Here is a 19,130-nt window from a genome sequence, read left to right as displayed (position 1 = left end):
ACTTGAGGACCAGCAAAAACAACAATGGACCTTTTGGAAATAGTTACCACAAGTGCCCACTTGGCCTTGACTTGTGTCCCAGTAACTAGTCCACAAGTCTGTGCCCAGACCCTGCCTACTAAACTGGACTTCAGTGTCCTAAACCACAAAGGAATAAAAGCATTCATTTCAACTGACTTGTTCCCTCTTGCAGAGCACTTACGGAGTTCGGTGATCGATCGGAAAGACTTAATCATCAAAAGGATTAAGCCCAAGCCCCAGCAAGGCGACGACATCACCGTGGTGGACGTGGAGAAGCAGATCGAGGCCTTCCGCAGCCGCCTGGTGCAGATGCTGGGCGAGCCGCTGGCCCCCCAGCTCCGAGACAAAGTGCACCTGCTGAAGCTGCTGCTCCTCTACGCTGCGGACCTGAACCCCGACGCAGAGCCCGCCCCCCAGCACTGGGGCAGCCGCTGAGGCCCCTCCGCACCGAGCACCAGAATACCTCTGGGACTGGGTCGCCTACTACTTGCAAGTTCGGAAAGTCTGGAAAGTAGTTAAGAGTCTTACAGGACCAAGCCTATCCTATTTATCTGTAGGTTATAACTTTCTAACTCTTTAGTAAATAGCTTTTTTAAAATAATCCTATCCTAGCCTATACTCAAATATGGCTTAAATATACAAGGTGTATATATTTTTTGATAAATTATTTATCTATACTTTTTGAAACAGGTACTATAAGCACTTACATGTTTAACATTCCCATTCAGGATATGAAAAAAATCCTCTGAACAAATCCTAGACATCAAATGTTACGCAAGGTACTGATGCCCTGTTCTGAAAGAGAAAGACACATCCGCTTCTCCCTAACGGAACACAAACATCAATATTAGATTTGTTATATTGCCTATGAATTTGATTTTGTGGCAAGTCTATTAAGATATAATGTAACGGGGAAAGGATGGAAAGTTAGAAATTAAAGAGGATGAGTGTTAACAAAAAATGTTAAAAGGATACAATAAAAAGGCAATGGTTTTTCAAAATACCAAGTTTACTTGCTTACCAGGACTGTGAGTAAGCAGAATGCAATAACCACTCTTAATAGGACGTTTGAGAAAGTAGTAAAGAATTTTATTATTAAAACAAGTAAGAGATACGAGCTTAACAGAAGACACAATAAATTAATTGTTCTCACCCTTTGAGACGCCAGCTCCCCATGCAGACACGACCCCTCCAAAGCACACACAGCAGTGCTCCGAGCCAGCGCTCAGGACAGGGACTGAGCACGCGCGGTGAGGAGTGAACAGGGGCTCCCCCTGGTTCCTGTCCCCGGAAGCTCTGTGCTCACAGCCTGAGGCTCGCTGGGGGCCATGGTTGCGTATAGAACCTTTTTTCATCCTTCCACGTGGCTCTTAGAAAAAGTGGCAGGTCCCGGTGACACCTTTTCACGTGAATGCCTGGACTAGAAGTTCCATCTAGTTACCACCATCTTTATTCTTAAAAACTTTAACATCCATTAATCTATACCAAAGCAGTAGGCTGAATTTTCTCCCTTAGAAACTTTCCTACCAAATTGGAGTTAACTTAATCTCACCTTAAAGTGCAGCAGAGGATATGCAAGACTGGTGCTTGCTGACAGGTGAAGAGAGCCCTGCCCAGCAGAACCGCGGAGGGCATCCCAGGAGCTCCAGCGAGGGCCCCGTCTCCACCAGGAGGGTCCCTGCCGAGTCTGGCTTCTCTTCGTGCCCAGATCCCGTAGGTCCCCACACCACGCACGGAGCGCACAGCTCCAGCCGTCAAGAGGGCGGAGGCCAGTCAGTGAGCACCCCTACTCCCCGCCGTGCCCACGCCCTCGCTGACCCTGGTCTTTAAAGGAATCGAGAAGTCTGGGTTTGGGAACAACGTAAGCATTATCTACCTCGTAAGCAATGATAAGTTCTTGTCTAGGCTGAATAATGCAAAAATAGGTGCTCAGGCCCTACACATCACCGCTGAGAGCATTTAGTCTAACTTTAAATTAAAGAACGCACAGTGGCTTCTTCCACACAAGGACAGGCTTTGCACTAATGTTTCTCAAAAACCAATTAAGTCTCCAGTTCTAGCCTCAGGTTAAGATTAAAAAAAAAAAAAAAAAAAAAAAAAACAACATTCCTATGTCAGAGCCAGGGTGATAAGGAAGTGGGTGCAAGACACTATCAGTCATTGGAAGAGAAAGCTCTAGAAGCCGGTGGGTGTGAGCACATTCAAGTCCCGGGGTTTGAGGTTATGGGTCCGAGGCGGTGGTTTCTTCCCTTCCATCACCGGAAGGTCCATCTTGGGCGGCTTGAAGGCTGCGGGGTCCTCGGCCATCCGGGTGGCCTGCATGCGCATCACTTCCATGGGGGAAGGCTTCGGGGCTCCTCGGTAGGGCTGGGTGGCAAAGCCGCCTGCGAAGGAACCAGAGCAAATGATTTCAAAGCAGGAAGCGGCGGAGCAAGGCCTCCGGCTGCTCGCTCTTTTGAGGGAGCTGGCTTACCGGAATCGGACTTCTGGATGGATCTTGGGCCAAAGAAGCTCCATTTATCGGCCGAGCTCCTGTCTTTATCGCCGCTGCCGGAATCCATGGAGCTAAAATGTGGGCCGGGTAAGGCTGTGGACGAGCCCGAAGAGAACCAGCCTCTGGCAGAGAAGAAGAAACAGCCCGATAGGTCCTCTCCTCGCCCTCGAGAAGGGTCTCGTGCGAAAAGCCTGGGACTGTCAGCTCCCCTCCGCTCAGACCACAGCTTCAGCCCCGTCCGCACGCACCCCCGCTCGGAAGGGCACAGGCGGGCTCACCTCGGCTTCTGCTTAGGGGAGGAGTGGGGGGTGCTGCTGGGCGTGGACTGGGCGGAGGCCGGCTGCTTCTCGTCCCTCGTTACGTCTCCGCTCTGCAGTTTTAGTTTCTGTTCGGATGGGTAAGAGAGAGACCTGAGCCAAGTGTGGGTATAAACATCCTGGTCCAACCTCAGACAAAGGGGAAACATTAAGGGGGAATAATTTCGGATTCTAGAACAGATATTCCTTCATTTTGTCATACTACCGTGTTTCCCCAAAAATAAGACATCTTCCGAAAATAAGACCTAGCGCATGGAAAGATAAGCCATCCCCTGAAAATAAGACCTAGCACAACTTTGGGAGAAAAAATTAATATAAGACACTGTCTTATTTTCAGGGAAACGGTAGATGGAAACCCACCTTTTAAAAAACAACTAATTCTACAACATTTCTAAATGACTAATTCTAAACATTTCTGCACTAAAAACCACATTAGAGCTTTCAAATTTCCCACCTCGTCCAGCCAGTAAGTACAAGAAGTCAAGCTGCAGGCCTTCTGTGCCTTCGCAGTATGGCCTGAACTCTTCCCTGCTGCCTCTCCTGCCACGGACGACCCGCCACGCCGGCTCTCGAAGCCACGGTTGGGCATGCCACTCGGCCAGCTGCCTGCTCCCTCTGGCCTTTCCCTCCGTGCCAGCCCGTGGCTCCCGCGCTGCGCACACACCTCTGACATAAACCAGCGGCTGCCGGGGAGGATCTACTTCCCAGTCCTTCCAGGTCGAGGCTCCCTGCCTGCCTCTGTGCTCCGTGTCTGCTGTGCCAATGCCGAGCCCCAGCCACATCCGAACGCACGGCCCTGCCGGAGTCTCCTCCAACTCCCCGGCAACCCCGCCAGCGCGCTCCAGCTGGCCCCTGTCCTGCGGCCAAGACGCAGAACATGGCCAAGGTCAACGCTACCGTTCTGCAGGGGAGCCGCTCAATGGAACTCAGACACGGTCCTGGAAAGCCCTCCGGTCAGAGACGCGCTCTCCGGAAGCATGTTTTGTCTGACAGCTTACCCTGGCCAACCAACTCTGACCCCACAGCAGCGGTGGTTATCCCGGCGTGCAAACACGGGGTGCTCCTAACGAAGTGCGGCCGTCCACAGGCCTCCTCTCCCTCCCGCAGGCCCCGGCTGCCCCCCTCTTCCCTCTACGTCCTGTGGGCATGATCCTCCTGTGGGCCTGCAGGAGCCAGGGGCTCGGACAACTCTGGAACCCGGGAAACTCCGAGACACAGGGCATCGAGGCTGGAGCTCAGGTGCTGGGAGGGGTTACATACATGACCTTGGACGCAGTCTCTTTATTCACAGAACATGGAGAACAGTGTCTACCTCAAAGGATCAACCCGAAGTGGATGCGAGTGCCTCAGCTCATAAAGCACTGCTCAGCACAGAGCTGTTCCCTGAACTAAGGTCATCTGAAATTATTCATACAACTAGTTGGTCATCATTAACCTTACCAAAAACTAGCCTTCACTCCAATTTTAGAAGTGAAGAGCAAGAACACCCAATTCTGCATTTGCTTTTAATTGTTAAACACAGAGCGTCCATTCTGTCCAGCAAGTGTCGTGCCTGTTGATGTTGCCGATGCTCCTCCCCTCAGCGTCCATCGCCCTGGTGCAGGAAGTGACTGCCTGGCCTTACTGGTCCTGACGTGCTCAGCACCCCACATGCGAGAGCACAGCGGCTCCTCTCCTCCTCCTGACCAGATGCCCCCACTTCAAAGGCAGATAAGCCGCGCCTTCGGTAAGAGCTCGGGACCTTACGGCTCCCGTGCCCACAGGTGGGCTCACACGGCTCTCCCTTCCTCCCCTCTTCTCCATCACTGCCCGCACGCCCCGCCGGCTAAGCCACACCGCAAGCCATGAGTGATGGCGGGTCGCTTTTGTCAAACGAGCTTACGTGGAGTGCTTCTGCCACTCGAAGGTACTTGGTCTCCTCGGTGGTCAGGCCCTTGTGGGGTGTGTAGCCAGCATCTCTCAGCCCTGCCTGCTGCTCAAAGCGCTGAATGCTCTCCTGGGTCTGTTCTGGGACAGAGGAGACGACAGTCATGCCCTCCCGTCACAGACGGGGGCAGAGAGCACAGATACCTGCTCTCCTCCCCAGAAGCAAGGGCCACACGGCCGCCCGAGGTTTCCCCGGACCAGCAGGAATCCGAACCCCACACACAGGCTGGAGAGCCAGAGGGAGCCTTCCCTCACACCACAAGGAAGAACAGAACCTCCAGGGAAGCTTCCACTTCCTGCTGTTGCACACTGAGCCCCTTTGTGTTAGAAAGGCAGCTTGGAGAGGCAGCTGGCATCCCCACACCATCTCCTGAGGCTCACCGCCGGCATGACCCACAAGGCCTTCTCCGGAGAGAAACGGGCCCGTTTTGCCTACATGGCACCGAGGTACCAATTCAATTCAAACCAGAGAACGTGCCTTGAACTAGTCAAGGTCTGCCGAGCCAGCTTTTCTCATGTGTCAAAGTGCCCCTCTCGGTGGCAGACACATGTGATCTGCTCCTACTGTAAGCAATAAGTCAGTTATGGGAGCATCGGAGATCTGCTTCCTGGCATGTTGGCAGTTTGGCTCAAATAAAGTCATGAACTTCTCTAATATATATATATAAGTTAATAAGTTATACCATGGAATGAATGATAGCTGAATTTTTTACTTTCTCTGGACACAACCTAAGACAGCCCACGCACAGGAATGTCGCAGCTGTGGACCAGAAGTCCTTTAGGACTCAGTCACTCCCCTTGGAAGGAACTGTTTTATTTCTATCAGAAACAGAGGCTCAGGAAAAAACCTCATGTATAAAGCTGTTTCCCTGTCTGACTGGGTAGTCACCTGAACATGTAAAAGGTGGGAAGGATTTAGTGCACCACAGCGCACCGCCCCGTCTTTGGAATGCAGCTGTTTAACAGTGTCAGACAGACAGCAGCCAAAGACGGTCCTGGCAGTGCTGGCGGGAAGGAAGGTATGGCCACCACAGCTACAGTCAGGTGGAAATGTGCCACCTCGGGGACAATCAGCGAGTGGCTGACAGCGGCGCTGTGGGGAGCTGGGACTCTGTGCCTGGGCAGGTGCCTCTCCCAGAGAAGCCGCTCCGCAGGGAGGAGGGCCCGCCAGAACCTTCTCCAGCTCACAAAGCACAAACAGTGGCTGCCAATCCAGATGGCGTGTTCCCATGTGAATGAGAGGACGTCCAAGGGCAGTTTGGACTTCTGGTTCTTGGGCGAGCTCTCGAGTGACTGCGCGGATAAAGGATGCCTCCCGGGTGAGAAACGAGGACTTCAGACCGCACAGCTGAGCCAACAAGAACCTCTGCGCCCTGTCCCTGGCAGAGGCTGCTGCTGCTGACAAGCAGGACTGTGTACCTAACGATTAATTGTTAACTTCCCACAGAACCAAACTTTAAAAATAATGCCAGGCTCATTAGGACCACAAAGCACACATCCTTAAAAATGAAGCTGAGGCAGCAAACTTGCCTTAAGGTCCAGAAAGAGGAACATCTTTGAACCACTTAAAAAAAAAAAAGAAAGAAAGAAAGAACCCTCCTCCACCTGCCAGCCAGACTCGCCACTCGTTTAGGAGACAGTCCTGACGAGAGCAGCAGGAATACACCTACACCAACGGGTGCCTAGATCTGGCAAATCTTCACCTCAGTGGAGCTTCCCTGGTGAGCTGGCACCTGTCGGGCACAGCCAGGGCAGGCCGAGGCCAGTGTGTCTGCAGAACCCGCACGCTCTTCCTCTTCCCACCCTCTTCCACGCTACCCTGAGGGTGCAGAGTGCTTACTTGTGATCAGAGAGCTCATGATGACGCGGGTGGCTTTAGCCTTCACCACCGGGACCTTGTCCACACTGTCAGTGGCCGAGGGCAGGGCCATGGCAGGGGAGGAGACACTGGCCTCTCCTTCCTCCACCTGTGCGAGAGGCAAGGAGGCACTGAGCAGAGCAGGGGTCACACCTCTTCGTCTCCCTCTGGGGAAGAAGTCACTGAAGCACCCTGAATCCGATATGTAAGGAAATCTATTTTGTCACCTCCCGATTAGATAAATATCATCCACAGTGGCAAGAGATAAAGACACTTCCCAGCCCATGTCTGTCCAAGAGGCTAGTGGGACCCACTGCTGCGCACTGAGCAGGACCAGGCCCTGCGCTGGCTCTGGCTTCACTCTTGGCTGCATCCTCAGTGCTGTCAGGCCTCAGAGCGCCAGGATTCCCTGCGTGGCCTGGTAAACAGCTCGCTGGGCCCACCCGCATAGGCCTGGGGTGGGTCTCAAGAACTCATGTTTCTAACCGATTCCCAAGTGACGTGGATGCTGCTGGTTCCCGAGACCACAACATCAGGACTGTGGCTCTCACAGTTCAAGGAATGGTCTTTTAAAATAAAAAACAGGCCAGTGTGGTTCAGTGGTTGAGCATCAACCTATGAATCAGGTCACAGGTTAGATTCCTGGTCAGAGCATATCCCGAGGTTGCAGGCTCGATCCCCAATAGGGGTTGTGCAGGAGGCAGCCGATCAACGATTCTCCCTTATCACTGATATTCTCTCTCTCTCCCTTCCCCTTGCTTGCTGAAATCAATAAATATATATTTTTAAAAATAAACAAATCAGACCAAAAAACTCTATGTAGCTCCTAATCTTTAACGTGAGAGCCAAGAGCTCACCACCTTCTGTCACTCCAACCCGATGCCATGCTCAGGACGAGCAGGGAGGAGGAATCTGGGTTCATGCTTTGTTCTCCGCTTCCCTAGAGGAGCTAAGGAAGTGGAAAGGAGGGGAGAAGCGTGGAAAGCTCTGTCCTGGTTACAAACGGGGACTGTGCTTTTCAGCTGTGGCCTCACTGGAGCAGAGGTGGGCCTCTGCCTCCCACGGGGAGATGGGACAGTGAGGAAGGAAAGAATGCGTGTGCCGAGTCCAGCCGAGCTGCCCTGCAGGAGCAGCTGTCCGGGCTGCAGCTGTCCCAGAGGGGCACCACGGCAAGCGGGAGGCCCCTCCTCTGCCGGGGCACGCAGCAGCCGTTACAAATGGACGGGTGTGCCACCTTGAAAGCACTGGCAGAGGCCCTGGAGCCACTGCTCCGGCACTCAGGCAGGCTGCCAGGGTCCTTCGCACCAGGACTGCCAGTCCTTTCTGCACATTCGTTTACTCCTAGCAACTAACTGGGTCAGACATGGGTACATAGCGGACAGGGCACTTCCCAGAGCTGCAGGGAGCTTTGGAGAAGGGGGCTCCCTGTGCTGAGTTAAGGGAAGGGTGAGGAGGCCCGTTAGAAAGGCATCCAATTCAGCTCTACCGAGCAGTCAGGCTGGGAGCAGGCGTCAGTGTCCCCTGCACACCTACTGTGTGTCAGATCTTTCACTCTTTTATTTAACCCCACCTCACCTCCATGGCAAAAGCATTCCTCTCTCAAGTGGAGACACTCACTCAGGCGTGAGGCTCTGTGCCCAAGGTCATTGCTAATAAATGGAACATTAAGGGGCGATTGGGGCTGGCAGCTGCAGTTTTCACCCATTGATGGCCGAGCGATCGGGGCTGCACTGGGTGCCAGCAGCAGGTCCAAGCGACTGGTGGGACCTGGGCGGGCGTGGGAGTGAAGAATTTTCAGTAACCACCAGAAGCAAGCCCTGCCTTGGTCTGGTGCCTGATCCACCATCCAGCTGCCGCCAAAGCCCATCATGCTTTGCACATGCCTCGTGGTGGTCAGCGCATGTCATAGCAGTTGTTCCACTTTTCCATCTATTTGCATTTTAGCCTTTTATCATATAGGAGGATGCTCACTATGTACTTCCTGTCAGGCCCTGAGCCGTCAGCAGCTCTAAGTTCAGTAAAGGTAGCTGCAGACTAAATGGCCTCATCTGAACTTGGCAGGCCTCGTTTATTATTAAGGAACAGGCCCGAGCAGGAAGTTCAGGCTTCAGTGACACGCCTGCCACGGAGGGGCTGAGAGCGCAGCCGGTGGGCCAAAGCGTATAGTGTTGGGAGTGGGAGCAAGGCCTGAGAAAGAGCGTGACAAAAACAAGGATAGCAGGAGTCCAGGAGAGAGCCAGCTGTTCCCACCCCCATCACTCCAGGACATTTTCTGGCACCTGCTCATGCCAGGGCCTCTGCGTGACACTCAGGCAGAGCACAAACTGGCACCGCTCCTGCCCGCAGAGCTAACGGAGGTGGTGAGAACGGAGGGCGTGGGGCAGGGCCTGCGGGACAGTGGCGAGGCGACAGTCGGATCAGGAGGAAAGTCCTTGCAGAGATGTCCTTAAAGGACACCACCTGTCGGGCAGGGGGAGCAGGGGGAAGAGGGAGAACAGGATGGGATGGAAACATTCCAGGCAATGAGTAGTGGAAGCGGAGACTTAGGCGTCAAATACCCTGGAAGTGCAAGAAACCTTGGTGACTTGCATGGTCAGATCACGGGGTAGCGGCCGACAGGAGCGGGTCATGCAGAGCCAGACTGTGGAGCTGCCATTTTTAATGCTGCGGCAAATGAGATGGTCTGGACAGAGGAGTCGCAGGCAGGAGAAGACATGGCCATTCTAGTTTGAATTAAAAAGGAAAAAAGGCCCACCGACTCCAGCTGAGGCACAGAGAACACATACAGGGACTGGAGGCGGCCAGACCGTGTGGGTGCCGGAGCCTCGGAGCTTCTGGAGCCGGGGAAGGAGCCGGAAGGCCGGGCTGCCAGGAGCAGGCGGCAGGGTCAGGTACCTTGGCGAGGTGCTGGTACTTGCGCTCTGGAATCACTGGCTTCCAGGGGATGCTGCCCATGTCCGACGGAGGAGGAGTCATGGGCGTAGGGTCCTCCAGGGCATCATCATAGCTGAATGCCCGGCGGCTCATCCCGATGGGCAGGGACATCTTGCCTAGAGGCCCACTAGGCTCAAGAGCTGAGAACAGAGACACCTGTCAGCGGGTTCAGCAACGGAGCATGCTCACAGCTTAAACCGCTCTGTAGGCAGGACCCGAAACACTCAGGGACACAGCAAGAAAAGCGAATCGTTCGGGAAAGGCATCTGTAGTGCTAACCCTGCCTGTGTGCCCGGCACCTGGACCCTCCTCCTGACCCACTCAGCAGCCCCAATCCCTTACTTAATTTAAACGACCTGAGCAAGGTCACACACTTCCAAGCGCAGCAAGTCATCCAAGTCCAATCCCGTCCGATTTCAAAGCTTGTGTCCTCAGGCCACGGAGCCTGCCCCACAGCACTCCCAACGCTCTCACTCGACACCGAGGCCATGCCGTTCTGATTCTGGTTTTGCAGACGCGGAAAGGCCCACAGGTAGTGATTTGCTCCAATCCACACAGCAGGCAGCCAGCTGGGGCTCGATTCAAACCCTCTGCCTCCCGGCCTCACACAGAAACAGCCGGGTTACAGGAAATGCTTCCAACACGCTGCCGGCGCCCGCTCACTCCCCACTCGCTCCGAGTGCTCTGCGTGATCTAAGAGCAGCGCCGAGGGCCAGCACAGAAACTGTTGACAACCGCCCTACGCTCACCCGCTGCTGCCAGCTGCTCCTGCCCTTCACCCGACCTGCCTGGCAGGAGGCCCCGCTGTGACGCAGCACCGCTCCCAGCTCTGCCAGGCCCGGGAGCAAAGGTCGCTGTTTCATACAGAACTAATGTCCACGTGCTGCCTTCCGAGTGACATTTTCCTGTGGCTAAAATTATAGGCACTCTCCAAAACATCAGCCTGTGTGGCACTAAGTCCAAAACGAGCAGACACGCCATTTAAACAGCAAGGGGACCAAGCAGCTACCATTATTATTGCTATTAACAAATAATAATTACCAATAAATCCCTAAAAACAGAAAGAGGATTAGTGGTTGCCAAGGACTGGAGGGGTTGGAGAAAGGGGGGAGGAATGGGTTTGAGGTGAAGATGTTCTGAAATTAGTGGCCACAGTTACACAAACACTAAATTATTCATTTTATTTTCTTATTAATTAATTTTTAAATTTTCTTTATTAAGGTATCACATATTTGTCCTCAACCCCCATTCCAATCCCCCACCCTCCCCACTCATGCCCCCTAAATTATTCATTTTAAATGGGTGAATTTGATGGTTTGTTAATTACCTCAATAAAAATAAGCCAATAGTATTACCAAATGCCCTTCCTTAACAGGCACTTACTCCCTCATCTTACCATATTCTCATCAAACAGAAATTCTTCCCATTTTCCAGCTCAGAAAACTGAGGCACAAAACTGAGTGACATCCAGCTAGCAGTGTGGGTGGGGCCGGAACACAGACCTCAGCCAGTGCTCACTCTACATGCAACACTCCATGCTCCCCACACGCCAAAGCGTTCACATGACGAGTGCAGCACGATGGTCTGGGATGGTCACAGCAGAACTTACGCTGATCACGAGAGCAATGAAAGACAAACTGAAACGCAAGCTGATGGAGTGGAAACTAGAGAGGATCCAGACTGGGAGATGGGGAAGAGTCCTACTGCTCCTCTTAACTTGGGAGCGATTTCAAAAACATCGTAAGACTCCCCCCAGCAGCCATCCCAATAGCCTTCCTAAAAACATTGATAAAGCCAGCTAATAATAAGAAAATTCCTAGAGACCCCCACATTTTCTGGGCACTAAATGCTTCATCACTAACTTTGACACATCTTCACGTATTTCATTTTTTAAACTTCACCGCAGCCCTGAGAGATAGGCAGTATCATCTATACTTCACTGACTACCTAAAATTGACTGCTTCAAATTTTGATTAAAAAATCACTGCCCCTCCCACTAAAATAGTCCAAGGTGGGACCGATGACTTCGGTAACCCAGAAATGACTGCCCTATAGAGACCCACGACTCATGAAAGGACTATTGTCTTTCCAGTTAGATTTTGGATTTGTTATCTTATTAACTACCCAGCCAGGTAGTTAATTGGTTAATAAGATAATGTTACTTATCTACCAGGCTGGGTAGTTAATAAGATAATATTTAAGTGATGCCAATCTATTAAATCTAAATACTGGCGACCCAGAGTAACCATCAATATGTGGTTCTGAAAACGTGGTTTCTGGCTGAGGACAAAATATGACTTCACCAAAAAGAACTGACTTTACCAAAAAGAATTAGGTTTACCAGGCACTTCTGATGGTCTCGAAGCCATTGAAAGACTGGATCCGGGGACTTTTTCTAGATAGATTTCAGAGCTGAGTCCCTGCCACCTAATGAAAATAACAAAAAGCATTTTCTTACAGGGAACACCAAAGCATAGCTCAGCGCTGTTCTTCTGACAGGCACACAAAGCACAGTTTTACGGCTTGTTGACAACACTGGACACAGAAATGAGCCAATGGGAGAGCAGCATGCCGAGGCAAAAATAAATAAATAAATAAAAATAAATAAAGTCAAAGATCTCACCACGCCTGTGGCTGATCTTAACACCTAAGACACGACAGAAACACGACGCCCGGTGAAAAGGTCACCTTACCGGAGTGCAGTGAGCTCAGGCGGCCGGAGAGATACTAACGAGGAACATTGTCCGGCTGCTGCGCGTTAGCTAAGTCGCTTGGGCAGGGTCCGTCCATTCCCGAGAGTCTAAGAACAACAAGCACACAGCAATGGGCCAGCCGTCAGCCTAATATTTATATGGGTTTTCACACAATTATCTCATGTGTGAACCCTTGCAGGAGTCCCGCAAAGCGGACATTATTTACCCCCAATTTAAAGAAGAAGAAAACGAAGCATCAGGAGGTAAGTGGTGTCCTGGGCCGCAGATGGGTGGCCCTTCTGCAGGACAGGCAGTTTCACCCCCAGTTTACCGGGGAGTTCAAACGAAGCCCCGAGAAAGCAGAGTTACTTGCTTTTCAATGGCTGCACGCCCCCTCTAATCCCACGGAGCTCAGAGAGCAAACTAAGTCAGTTCTTCATGAAAGAGCACCGCAGAGCCAACGTGCCGCCATCCTCCCGCGTTCGGACCAGATACACCCCCTTCCGCTCCGCGTCCCCCGCCCCGCAGAGCGCCGGCCTCTCCGCCCCAGGCCCAGGACCGCGTCTCCGGGCTGTGAACCGCCAGGTCTGACTCACCCCCACCCCAGCGAGCAGGGGGGCCGCGGAGGGAGGGCCGGGCCCGGCGGCCGCCGGCGGGGCGGTGGGAGCCCTCGGAGGCCAGGACCGGGCGGGGCGGGGGGCGGGTCCCGGGCCGGGCCGGCCGGCCGGAGCGGAGGCGAGGCCCCGCGCAGAACAGCGTCAGAGAGAAGGCCCAGTCCGGGGCCCAGGGCCGGGGGGAGGCGGAGGGAAGGACTCGGACCCAGGGCCTCCGCGGAGAGGCCGCGCCCCCCGGCCCGGCGGAGGATGGAGCCCAGGGAGGGCCCGGCCGGCCCACCTCCGTACCTGGGTGCCGCCCGGAGCTGCCGACAGCCCGTGCCCCGGCACTAGACCGGCTCCGAGGACCCACGTCTTTCCAGAGGTCGCGCTGCAGACGGGATCCAAGCCATGGCGCTGACGGGGGGCCGGGGGGGGGGGGGGTGTCAACCGCGACTTCGGGAACCGACCGGGGAGCCTAAGATGCCGGCAGAGCCGCCGCCTTCGTGATAAAGCCTCTCAAGTCACGCGAGACTTGGACCGGAAGACGCTCGGGGCATGCTGGGAGTTGTAGTCTACGATCGGAAAGGCACCCGGACCCCAGCTGCTCTTCTAAGAAATGAAATGAGCAGGGACCCTCTCCCAGCAAGAGCTGGGTTAGTCAGGGTTAAAACTAAAAAAGGGGGGCAAACCCCATCCGTCTCCCCTAGATAGGGTGGCCCGAATGTCATTTCCCTTTTAAAACACTAACGAAAGTTATGCCCTCTCAAATGTCACACCTGGAAGGAAGAAGTTTGTTTTCCTTGTAGGGTTCACAAACACGATAAAGCAACGTGCTTCTACCCCACAGTCCAAACCTGCCATTGAGGCTCATCTCTGGAGGGTTGTGGTTGGCTGGGGAGTAGGTCTCGTATTTAGATTTCAGCATTCACATACAGGTATGCATCACCAGTGATCACAGACAATGGTGTGGTGAAGGCCCCGGGTGGGGCAGGGGCTGGGAGGAGAAGAGTAAAAGGGGAGGGCGGAGATGTGGAATTGGGGGACACCTGTAATACTAACAACAATAAAATAAAATTAAAATTAAATAAAAAGATTTCAGCATTTGACACTTGCCAGGTCTACTGGGCAGGACTGAGAGGCTTTCACTCAGGCAACTTTAAACCTGAATGTCATTACCAGGCCACTCACCTGACTGCATCACACATTAAAGTCTTTTCTACATTTTAAAAGTAGCCCTAGCTGGTTTGGCTCAGTGGATAGAGCGTCCACCTGCAGATTGAAGAGTCCCAGGTTCGATTCCAGCCAAGGGCAAATGCCCAGGTTTTGGGCTCGATCCCCAGTAGGAGGTATACAAGAGCCAACCTATCAATGATTCTCATCATTGATGTTTCTATATCTCTCCCTTCCTCTCTGAAATCAATAAAGAAATATATAAAATAAATAAATAAATAAATAAATAGCCGAAACCGGTTTGGCTCAGTGGTAGAGCGTCGGCCTGTGGACTGAAAGGTCCCGGGTTCAATTCCGGTCAAGGGCATGTACCTTGGTTGCGGGCGCATCCCCGGTGGGGGGTGTGCAGGAGGCAGCTGGTCGATGTTTCTCTCTCATCGACGTTTCTAGCTCTCTCTCTCCCTTCCTCTCTGTAAAAAATCAATAAAATATATTAAATAAATAAATAAACAAACAAATAAATAATAAATAAATTTTAAAAGTAGCTTGTGAATAAATAAATTGTATCCTGGTGTGTGTGTGTGTGTGTGTGTTAATTTGGAACTTTTAAAATAGTATATGCCATCATTTTTAAAAAATATATTTTATTGGTTTTTTCCAGAGAGGAAGAGAGAGGGACAGAGAGTCAGAAACATCGATGAGAGAATCATCGATCAGCTGCCTCCTACACCCCCCCCCACCGGGGATGTGCCCCCCACCAACGTACATGCCCTTGACAGGAATTGAACCTGGAACCCTTCAGTCCGCAGGCTGACGCTCGATCCACTGAGCCACACCGGGCCTGGCAATATGCCATCATTTTTAAGCCTCCGTGGGAGCAAAGCTGACCCCTTGCCCCCCTCCATCAGCAGAACGAGTGCACACCACGCCCGTCAGAAGGGGAGGAAACAGCACTTCTGTGAACCAAGAACAGGCTCATCCTGTTTCATTCTCATCCTCAAATCAAAGACAGCTGAAGCCTTTCCTGGACATTGCTGACTCTCTGGCTTGAAACAACTTTATCTCTGACTTTCACAGCACTGATGTCTGAACTATGGCATGATCAAAGCAGGTAGTAGCCATGTGAGAAAATTGCTGTTTTCCACAAAGAGCACACTAACTATAAACTGTTTAAAAATATATATTTTATTGATTCTCCATAGAGAGGAAGGGAGGGGGATAGAGTCAAAAACATCGATGAGAGAGAATCATCGACCAGCTGCCTTCTGCACACCTCCTACTGGGTATGTGTCCGCAACCAAGGTACATGCCCTTGACCGGAATCGAACCTGGGACCTTTCAGTCCGTAGGCTGACGCTCTGTCTGCTGAGCCAAACCAATTAGGGCTAACTATAAACTTTTAACCATCACAATTTTATGCGGTTCTCCCCTTTAAATGGGATTATATATTTTTAATTGGGGAGCTTATTCATCTAAACCCTGGACTCCCTTCAAAGTTTCCATGCAAGTAAACTAGTTTTATTTTTTAAATATTTGTTATTGATTTCGGAGAGGAAGGGAGAGGGAGAGAGAAATATCAATGACGAGAATCATTCACTGGCTGCCTCTTGCCCGCCCCCTACTGGGGATCAAGCCCACAACATGAGGTGCTGCACTCCCCGTACTGGGAATCGGACCCCGACCTCCCCTAGTTCAGTGGTTGGCAAACTCATTAGTCAGCAGAGCCAAATATCAACCATACAAGGATTGACATTTCTTTGGAGAGCCACATTTTTTTAAACTTAAACTATTGACATATAGGTAGGTATATTGTTATTAACTGAATTAGGGTACTCCTTCAATCGCACGTGGTGTTTTGTGGAAGAGCCACACTCAAGGGGCCAAAGAGCCTCATGTGGCTCGAGAGCCGCAGTTTGCCAACCATGGCCTTAGTCCCTAAGTTGATGCTCAACCACTGAGCCCTCCAGCTGGGCTGGGTTAGCTTTCTAAGTGTCTGGCTGCAGAGTTAGGGAGGGTTCAGTCTGTCGTGACTGAATCCACAGAAACCAGGAAGGGTGCCTTGGGAGCTGCTTAAAGTCAGGACATCGCTCTGGGCTCCTGCGGTGGCTAGACGTTCCCTTCCACCCTCTTCTGTGCTTTTCCCTGACTCTGGTTTTGGTTCTTTATTATTATTACTATTATTTTTTAAATATATTTTATTGATTTTTTACAGAGAGAAAGGGAAAGAGATAGTTAGAAACATCATTGAGAGAGAAACATTGATCGGCTGCCTCCTGCACACCCCCCAATGGGGATGTGCCCGCAACCAAGGTACATGCCCTTGACCAGAACCTGTTACGGCTCTAAATTAGTTTTGAGCCTGAATTGTCTTTGTGTACTTCCTTGGGCATTTCATACTTTAGTAAACAAGGAGCCTCAAAAATCGACCAGGGCCTCGCCCATTTGGCTCAGTGGTTGACTCTGGCCAGGTTTGATTCTGGCCAAGGGCACATGCCCAGCTTGCAGGCTCAATCCCCAGTAGGGGGCGTGCAGGAAGCAGCCAATCAACGATTTTCTCTCATCATTGATGTTTCTAACTCTCCCTCTTTCTTCCTCTCTGAAATCAATAAAGAAATATATATATTTTTTAACCGAAACCGGTTTGGCTCAGGGGATAGAGCGTCGGCCTGCAGACTGAGAGGTCCTAGGTTCAATTCCGGTCAAGGGCATGTACCTTGGTTGCGGGCACATCCCCAGTAGGGAATGTGCAGGAGGCAGCTGGTCAATGTTTCTCTCTCATCAATGTTTCTAGCTCTCTATCCCTCTCCTTTCCTTTCTGCAAAAAATCAATGAAATATATTTTAAAAAATAAATATATATTTTTAAAAATCGACCAGGATCTCTCTTGCGTTCCACTTCATGGGGGAAGGGCCTCTCCCCTCTCTGGCCAGGCCCAGAGCTGGCACACCCGTCGGCAGACAGGAACCGGGTCACTAGGAAGGTAGCAAGAGTGGACATTGGCATTGACCTGGAAGCCCGCCCCCTTGTCATCAGCGATGGGCATTCCACCTGGCAGTGCTCAGGGACTGTCATCTCCGTGGCCCAATTGGCAGCTGAACGAACTAATACTTCCAAGGGGACCTTGGCAAAGGTATCTCCGCCAGGAAACAGCAGAGGTGAAATCCAAGCCCAAGACTACGTATCTACCCGACAGTTTGGCTGCTGGCTGTCCTTGGCCTCAGCTCCTCCACTTTTTTTTTTAGAAACATCATTGATGGGCTGCCTTCCTGGCAGCTACTTGGTATACTGGACAAAGCTCAACCACTTGAACCACACCGGCCAGGGCAGCTCCTCCACTTTTTTTCCCCCCTCCACTTTTTAAAATCCCCGGGGCTGTGGTCGGCAAACTGCGGCTCTCGAGCCAAAGGCAGCTCTTTGGCCCCTTGAGTGTGGCTCTTCCACAAAATACCTTAGCCTGGGAGAGTCTATTTTGAAGAAGTGGCGTTAGAAGAAGATTAAGTTTAAAAATTTTGGCTCTCAAAAGAAATGTCAATCGCTGTCCTGTTGACATTTGGCTCTGTGGACTCATGAGTTTGCAGACCACTTCCCTGGGGCAGCAGGTACCGTATTTTTCGGACCATAAGACACACTTTTTTCCCCCCAGAAGTGGGGGGAAAAAGTCCCTGCGTCTTATGGTCCAAATATAGCCTACACATATACTTTAAAAAAAAGTTTTTTTACTTGCCAGGCTCTGTGTGGTCTCTGTGTGCTTGCCCGGCTCTAAAATGGTTCTAAATCACATGTGTCAAACACAAGGCCCGCGGGCCAAATCCGTCCCGCCAGGCCTTGCAATGTGGCCCGCACCGCGCTGTCATCACTGCACTCCGCTGCGTTTCCATCACAATGACAGTTTATGACTGTTCAGTAAACCATTCGGCCCGCGATTTAGGCTGGATTTTAGATTTTGGCCCCTTCTCTGATTGAGTTCGACACCCCTATTCTAAATGCTGCTGTTTACAGGGTTGATTACACGTGTTTATGACTGTGATGTTGGGTTTTAATGCACATAAAATACTTTAGGACACTATTTGTTTCAGAATCTTTTTTTCTTCATTTCCCTTCTCTAAAAACTGGTGCGTCTTATGGTCTGGAGCGTCTTATGGTCCGAAAAATACGGTAGCTTTCCAAGGAAGAAGACTGGAAGTAACGTCTCCCTCTAGCGGTGAAGGGGGAGAAAGACTTCATTGCAGAGATTAAGGATGCTGGGCTAGAGACTGGATTGTCAGACCGTCCTTGCAAACCAACTTACCCTGGCCAGATAGGTCCGTTGGTTAAAGCCCGCACCCAATATGCAAAGTTTCAGGGCACATACAGGAACCAGCCTATGAATGCATACATAAGTGGAACAACAAATCTTCCTTATGTTCTCTCTCTAAAATCAATAAAATAAAAAAATTGTCTAAAAAATAAGCCCTGGCCAGTGTGGCTTAGTTGGTTGAGTGCCATCCCATGCACCAAAAGGTTTGGTTTCTGGTCAGGGCATACTAATACCCAGGTTGTGGGTTTTTTCCCCCATAGGGGAGCATATGCAGCTGATAGATGTTTCTCTCTCACATTGAAGTTTCTCTCTCTTTCCCTTCCTTCCTCTCTAAAAATCAATAAAATCATATATTTTTTTAAAAAAGAAAAAAAAAAAAAAAAGAAACCAACTTAATACTACAGATGATGCAATTAAGGTGCAGAGAACAGGGAATCGGGCCAATGTCACACAGCTAGTCTGGGGCAGTTGGTTGATAGAAATTGTGTTCCTGTATCTTACCTTTTGTCAGGCACTCTGCTGGGTGCCTGGGGTACCCTGGGACGGAGGACACAGTCCCTGTGTTGGGCTTAATTGTGTCCTACTGTGGATGGAAGGGGCCACACGCTGACCTGACCAGCTCAGGGGAGGCCTGCATGGCGGTCTTGTGAACTCAGAGACCTAAAGGAACCACAAAAGATGGTCTGAAATTAAACTTTAACTAAACGCAGTTGTGGTGGGTAGTCACCTCCTAGGCCGGTATCTTCCCTGACAAAGTCACCTTTACCTTAACTGAGCCCATCTGTCTTTTTGCATCTGTGATAACGTGCCCTTGAAAAGTCTGG

The 19,130-nt window shown here is 51.4% G+C and overlaps 2 protein-coding genes across 12 annotated transcripts in view; one reads left to right on the top strand and one right to left on the bottom strand.

The window, feature by feature from the left end:
• The window catches only part of SIMC1 (SUMO interacting motifs containing 1), a 31,592-nt gene extending 30,436 nt beyond the window's left edge, over positions 1-1,156 (top strand). For both annotated transcript variants that reach the window (XM_045576857.1, XM_036424651.2), the window contains one exon: positions 194-1,156. In XM_045576857.1, the coding sequence (XP_045432813.1) occupies positions 194-456 (263 nt within the window). In that variant the 3' untranslated portion in view covers positions 457-1,156. The remainder of the gene's footprint in view (positions 1-193) is intronic.
• Positions 1,157-2,115: 959 nt separating this feature from the next.
• KIAA1191 (KIAA1191 ortholog) overlaps positions 2,116-19,130 on the bottom strand; it is a 28,987-nt gene continuing 11,972 nt past the window's right edge. Inside the window, exons 1-9 of one of the 10 annotated variants that reach the window (XM_036424661.2) lie at positions 13,146-13,308; positions 12,244-12,350; positions 11,892-11,977; positions 9,512-9,690; positions 6,599-6,725; positions 4,715-4,839; positions 2,794-2,900; positions 2,495-2,637; positions 2,116-2,405 (exon numbers count right to left, since the gene is read on the bottom strand). In XM_036424661.2, coding sequence (XP_036280554.1) covers positions 2,197-2,405; positions 2,495-2,637; positions 2,794-2,900; positions 4,715-4,839; positions 6,599-6,725; positions 9,512-9,690; positions 11,892-11,919 — 918 coding nt within the window. In that variant the 5' untranslated portion in view covers positions 11,920-11,977; positions 12,244-12,350; positions 13,146-13,308 and the 3' untranslated portion in view covers positions 2,116-2,196. Of the gene's footprint in view, positions 2,406-2,494; positions 2,638-2,793; positions 2,901-4,714; positions 4,840-6,598; positions 6,726-9,511; positions 9,696-9,933; positions 10,059-10,104; positions 10,127-11,872; positions 11,978-12,008; positions 12,086-12,243; positions 12,351-12,574; positions 12,724-13,145; positions 13,309-13,435; positions 13,441-19,130 lie in introns of those variants that run through there. The other 9 variants (XM_045576865.1, XM_036424662.2, XM_036424663.2 and 6 more) reach the window with 9 other exon arrangements.

The sequence above is a fragment of the Pipistrellus kuhlii genome, unplaced genomic scaffold (genome assembly GCF_014108245.1).
Source record: "Pipistrellus kuhlii isolate mPipKuh1 unplaced genomic scaffold, mPipKuh1.p scaffold_m20_p_8, whole genome shotgun sequence".
Lineage (NCBI taxonomy): Eukaryota > Metazoa > Chordata > Mammalia > Chiroptera > Vespertilionidae > Pipistrellus > Pipistrellus kuhlii.
The sequence above is the reverse complement of the archived record's forward strand: the minus strand, read 5'-3'. Positions and strand labels throughout refer to the sequence as shown.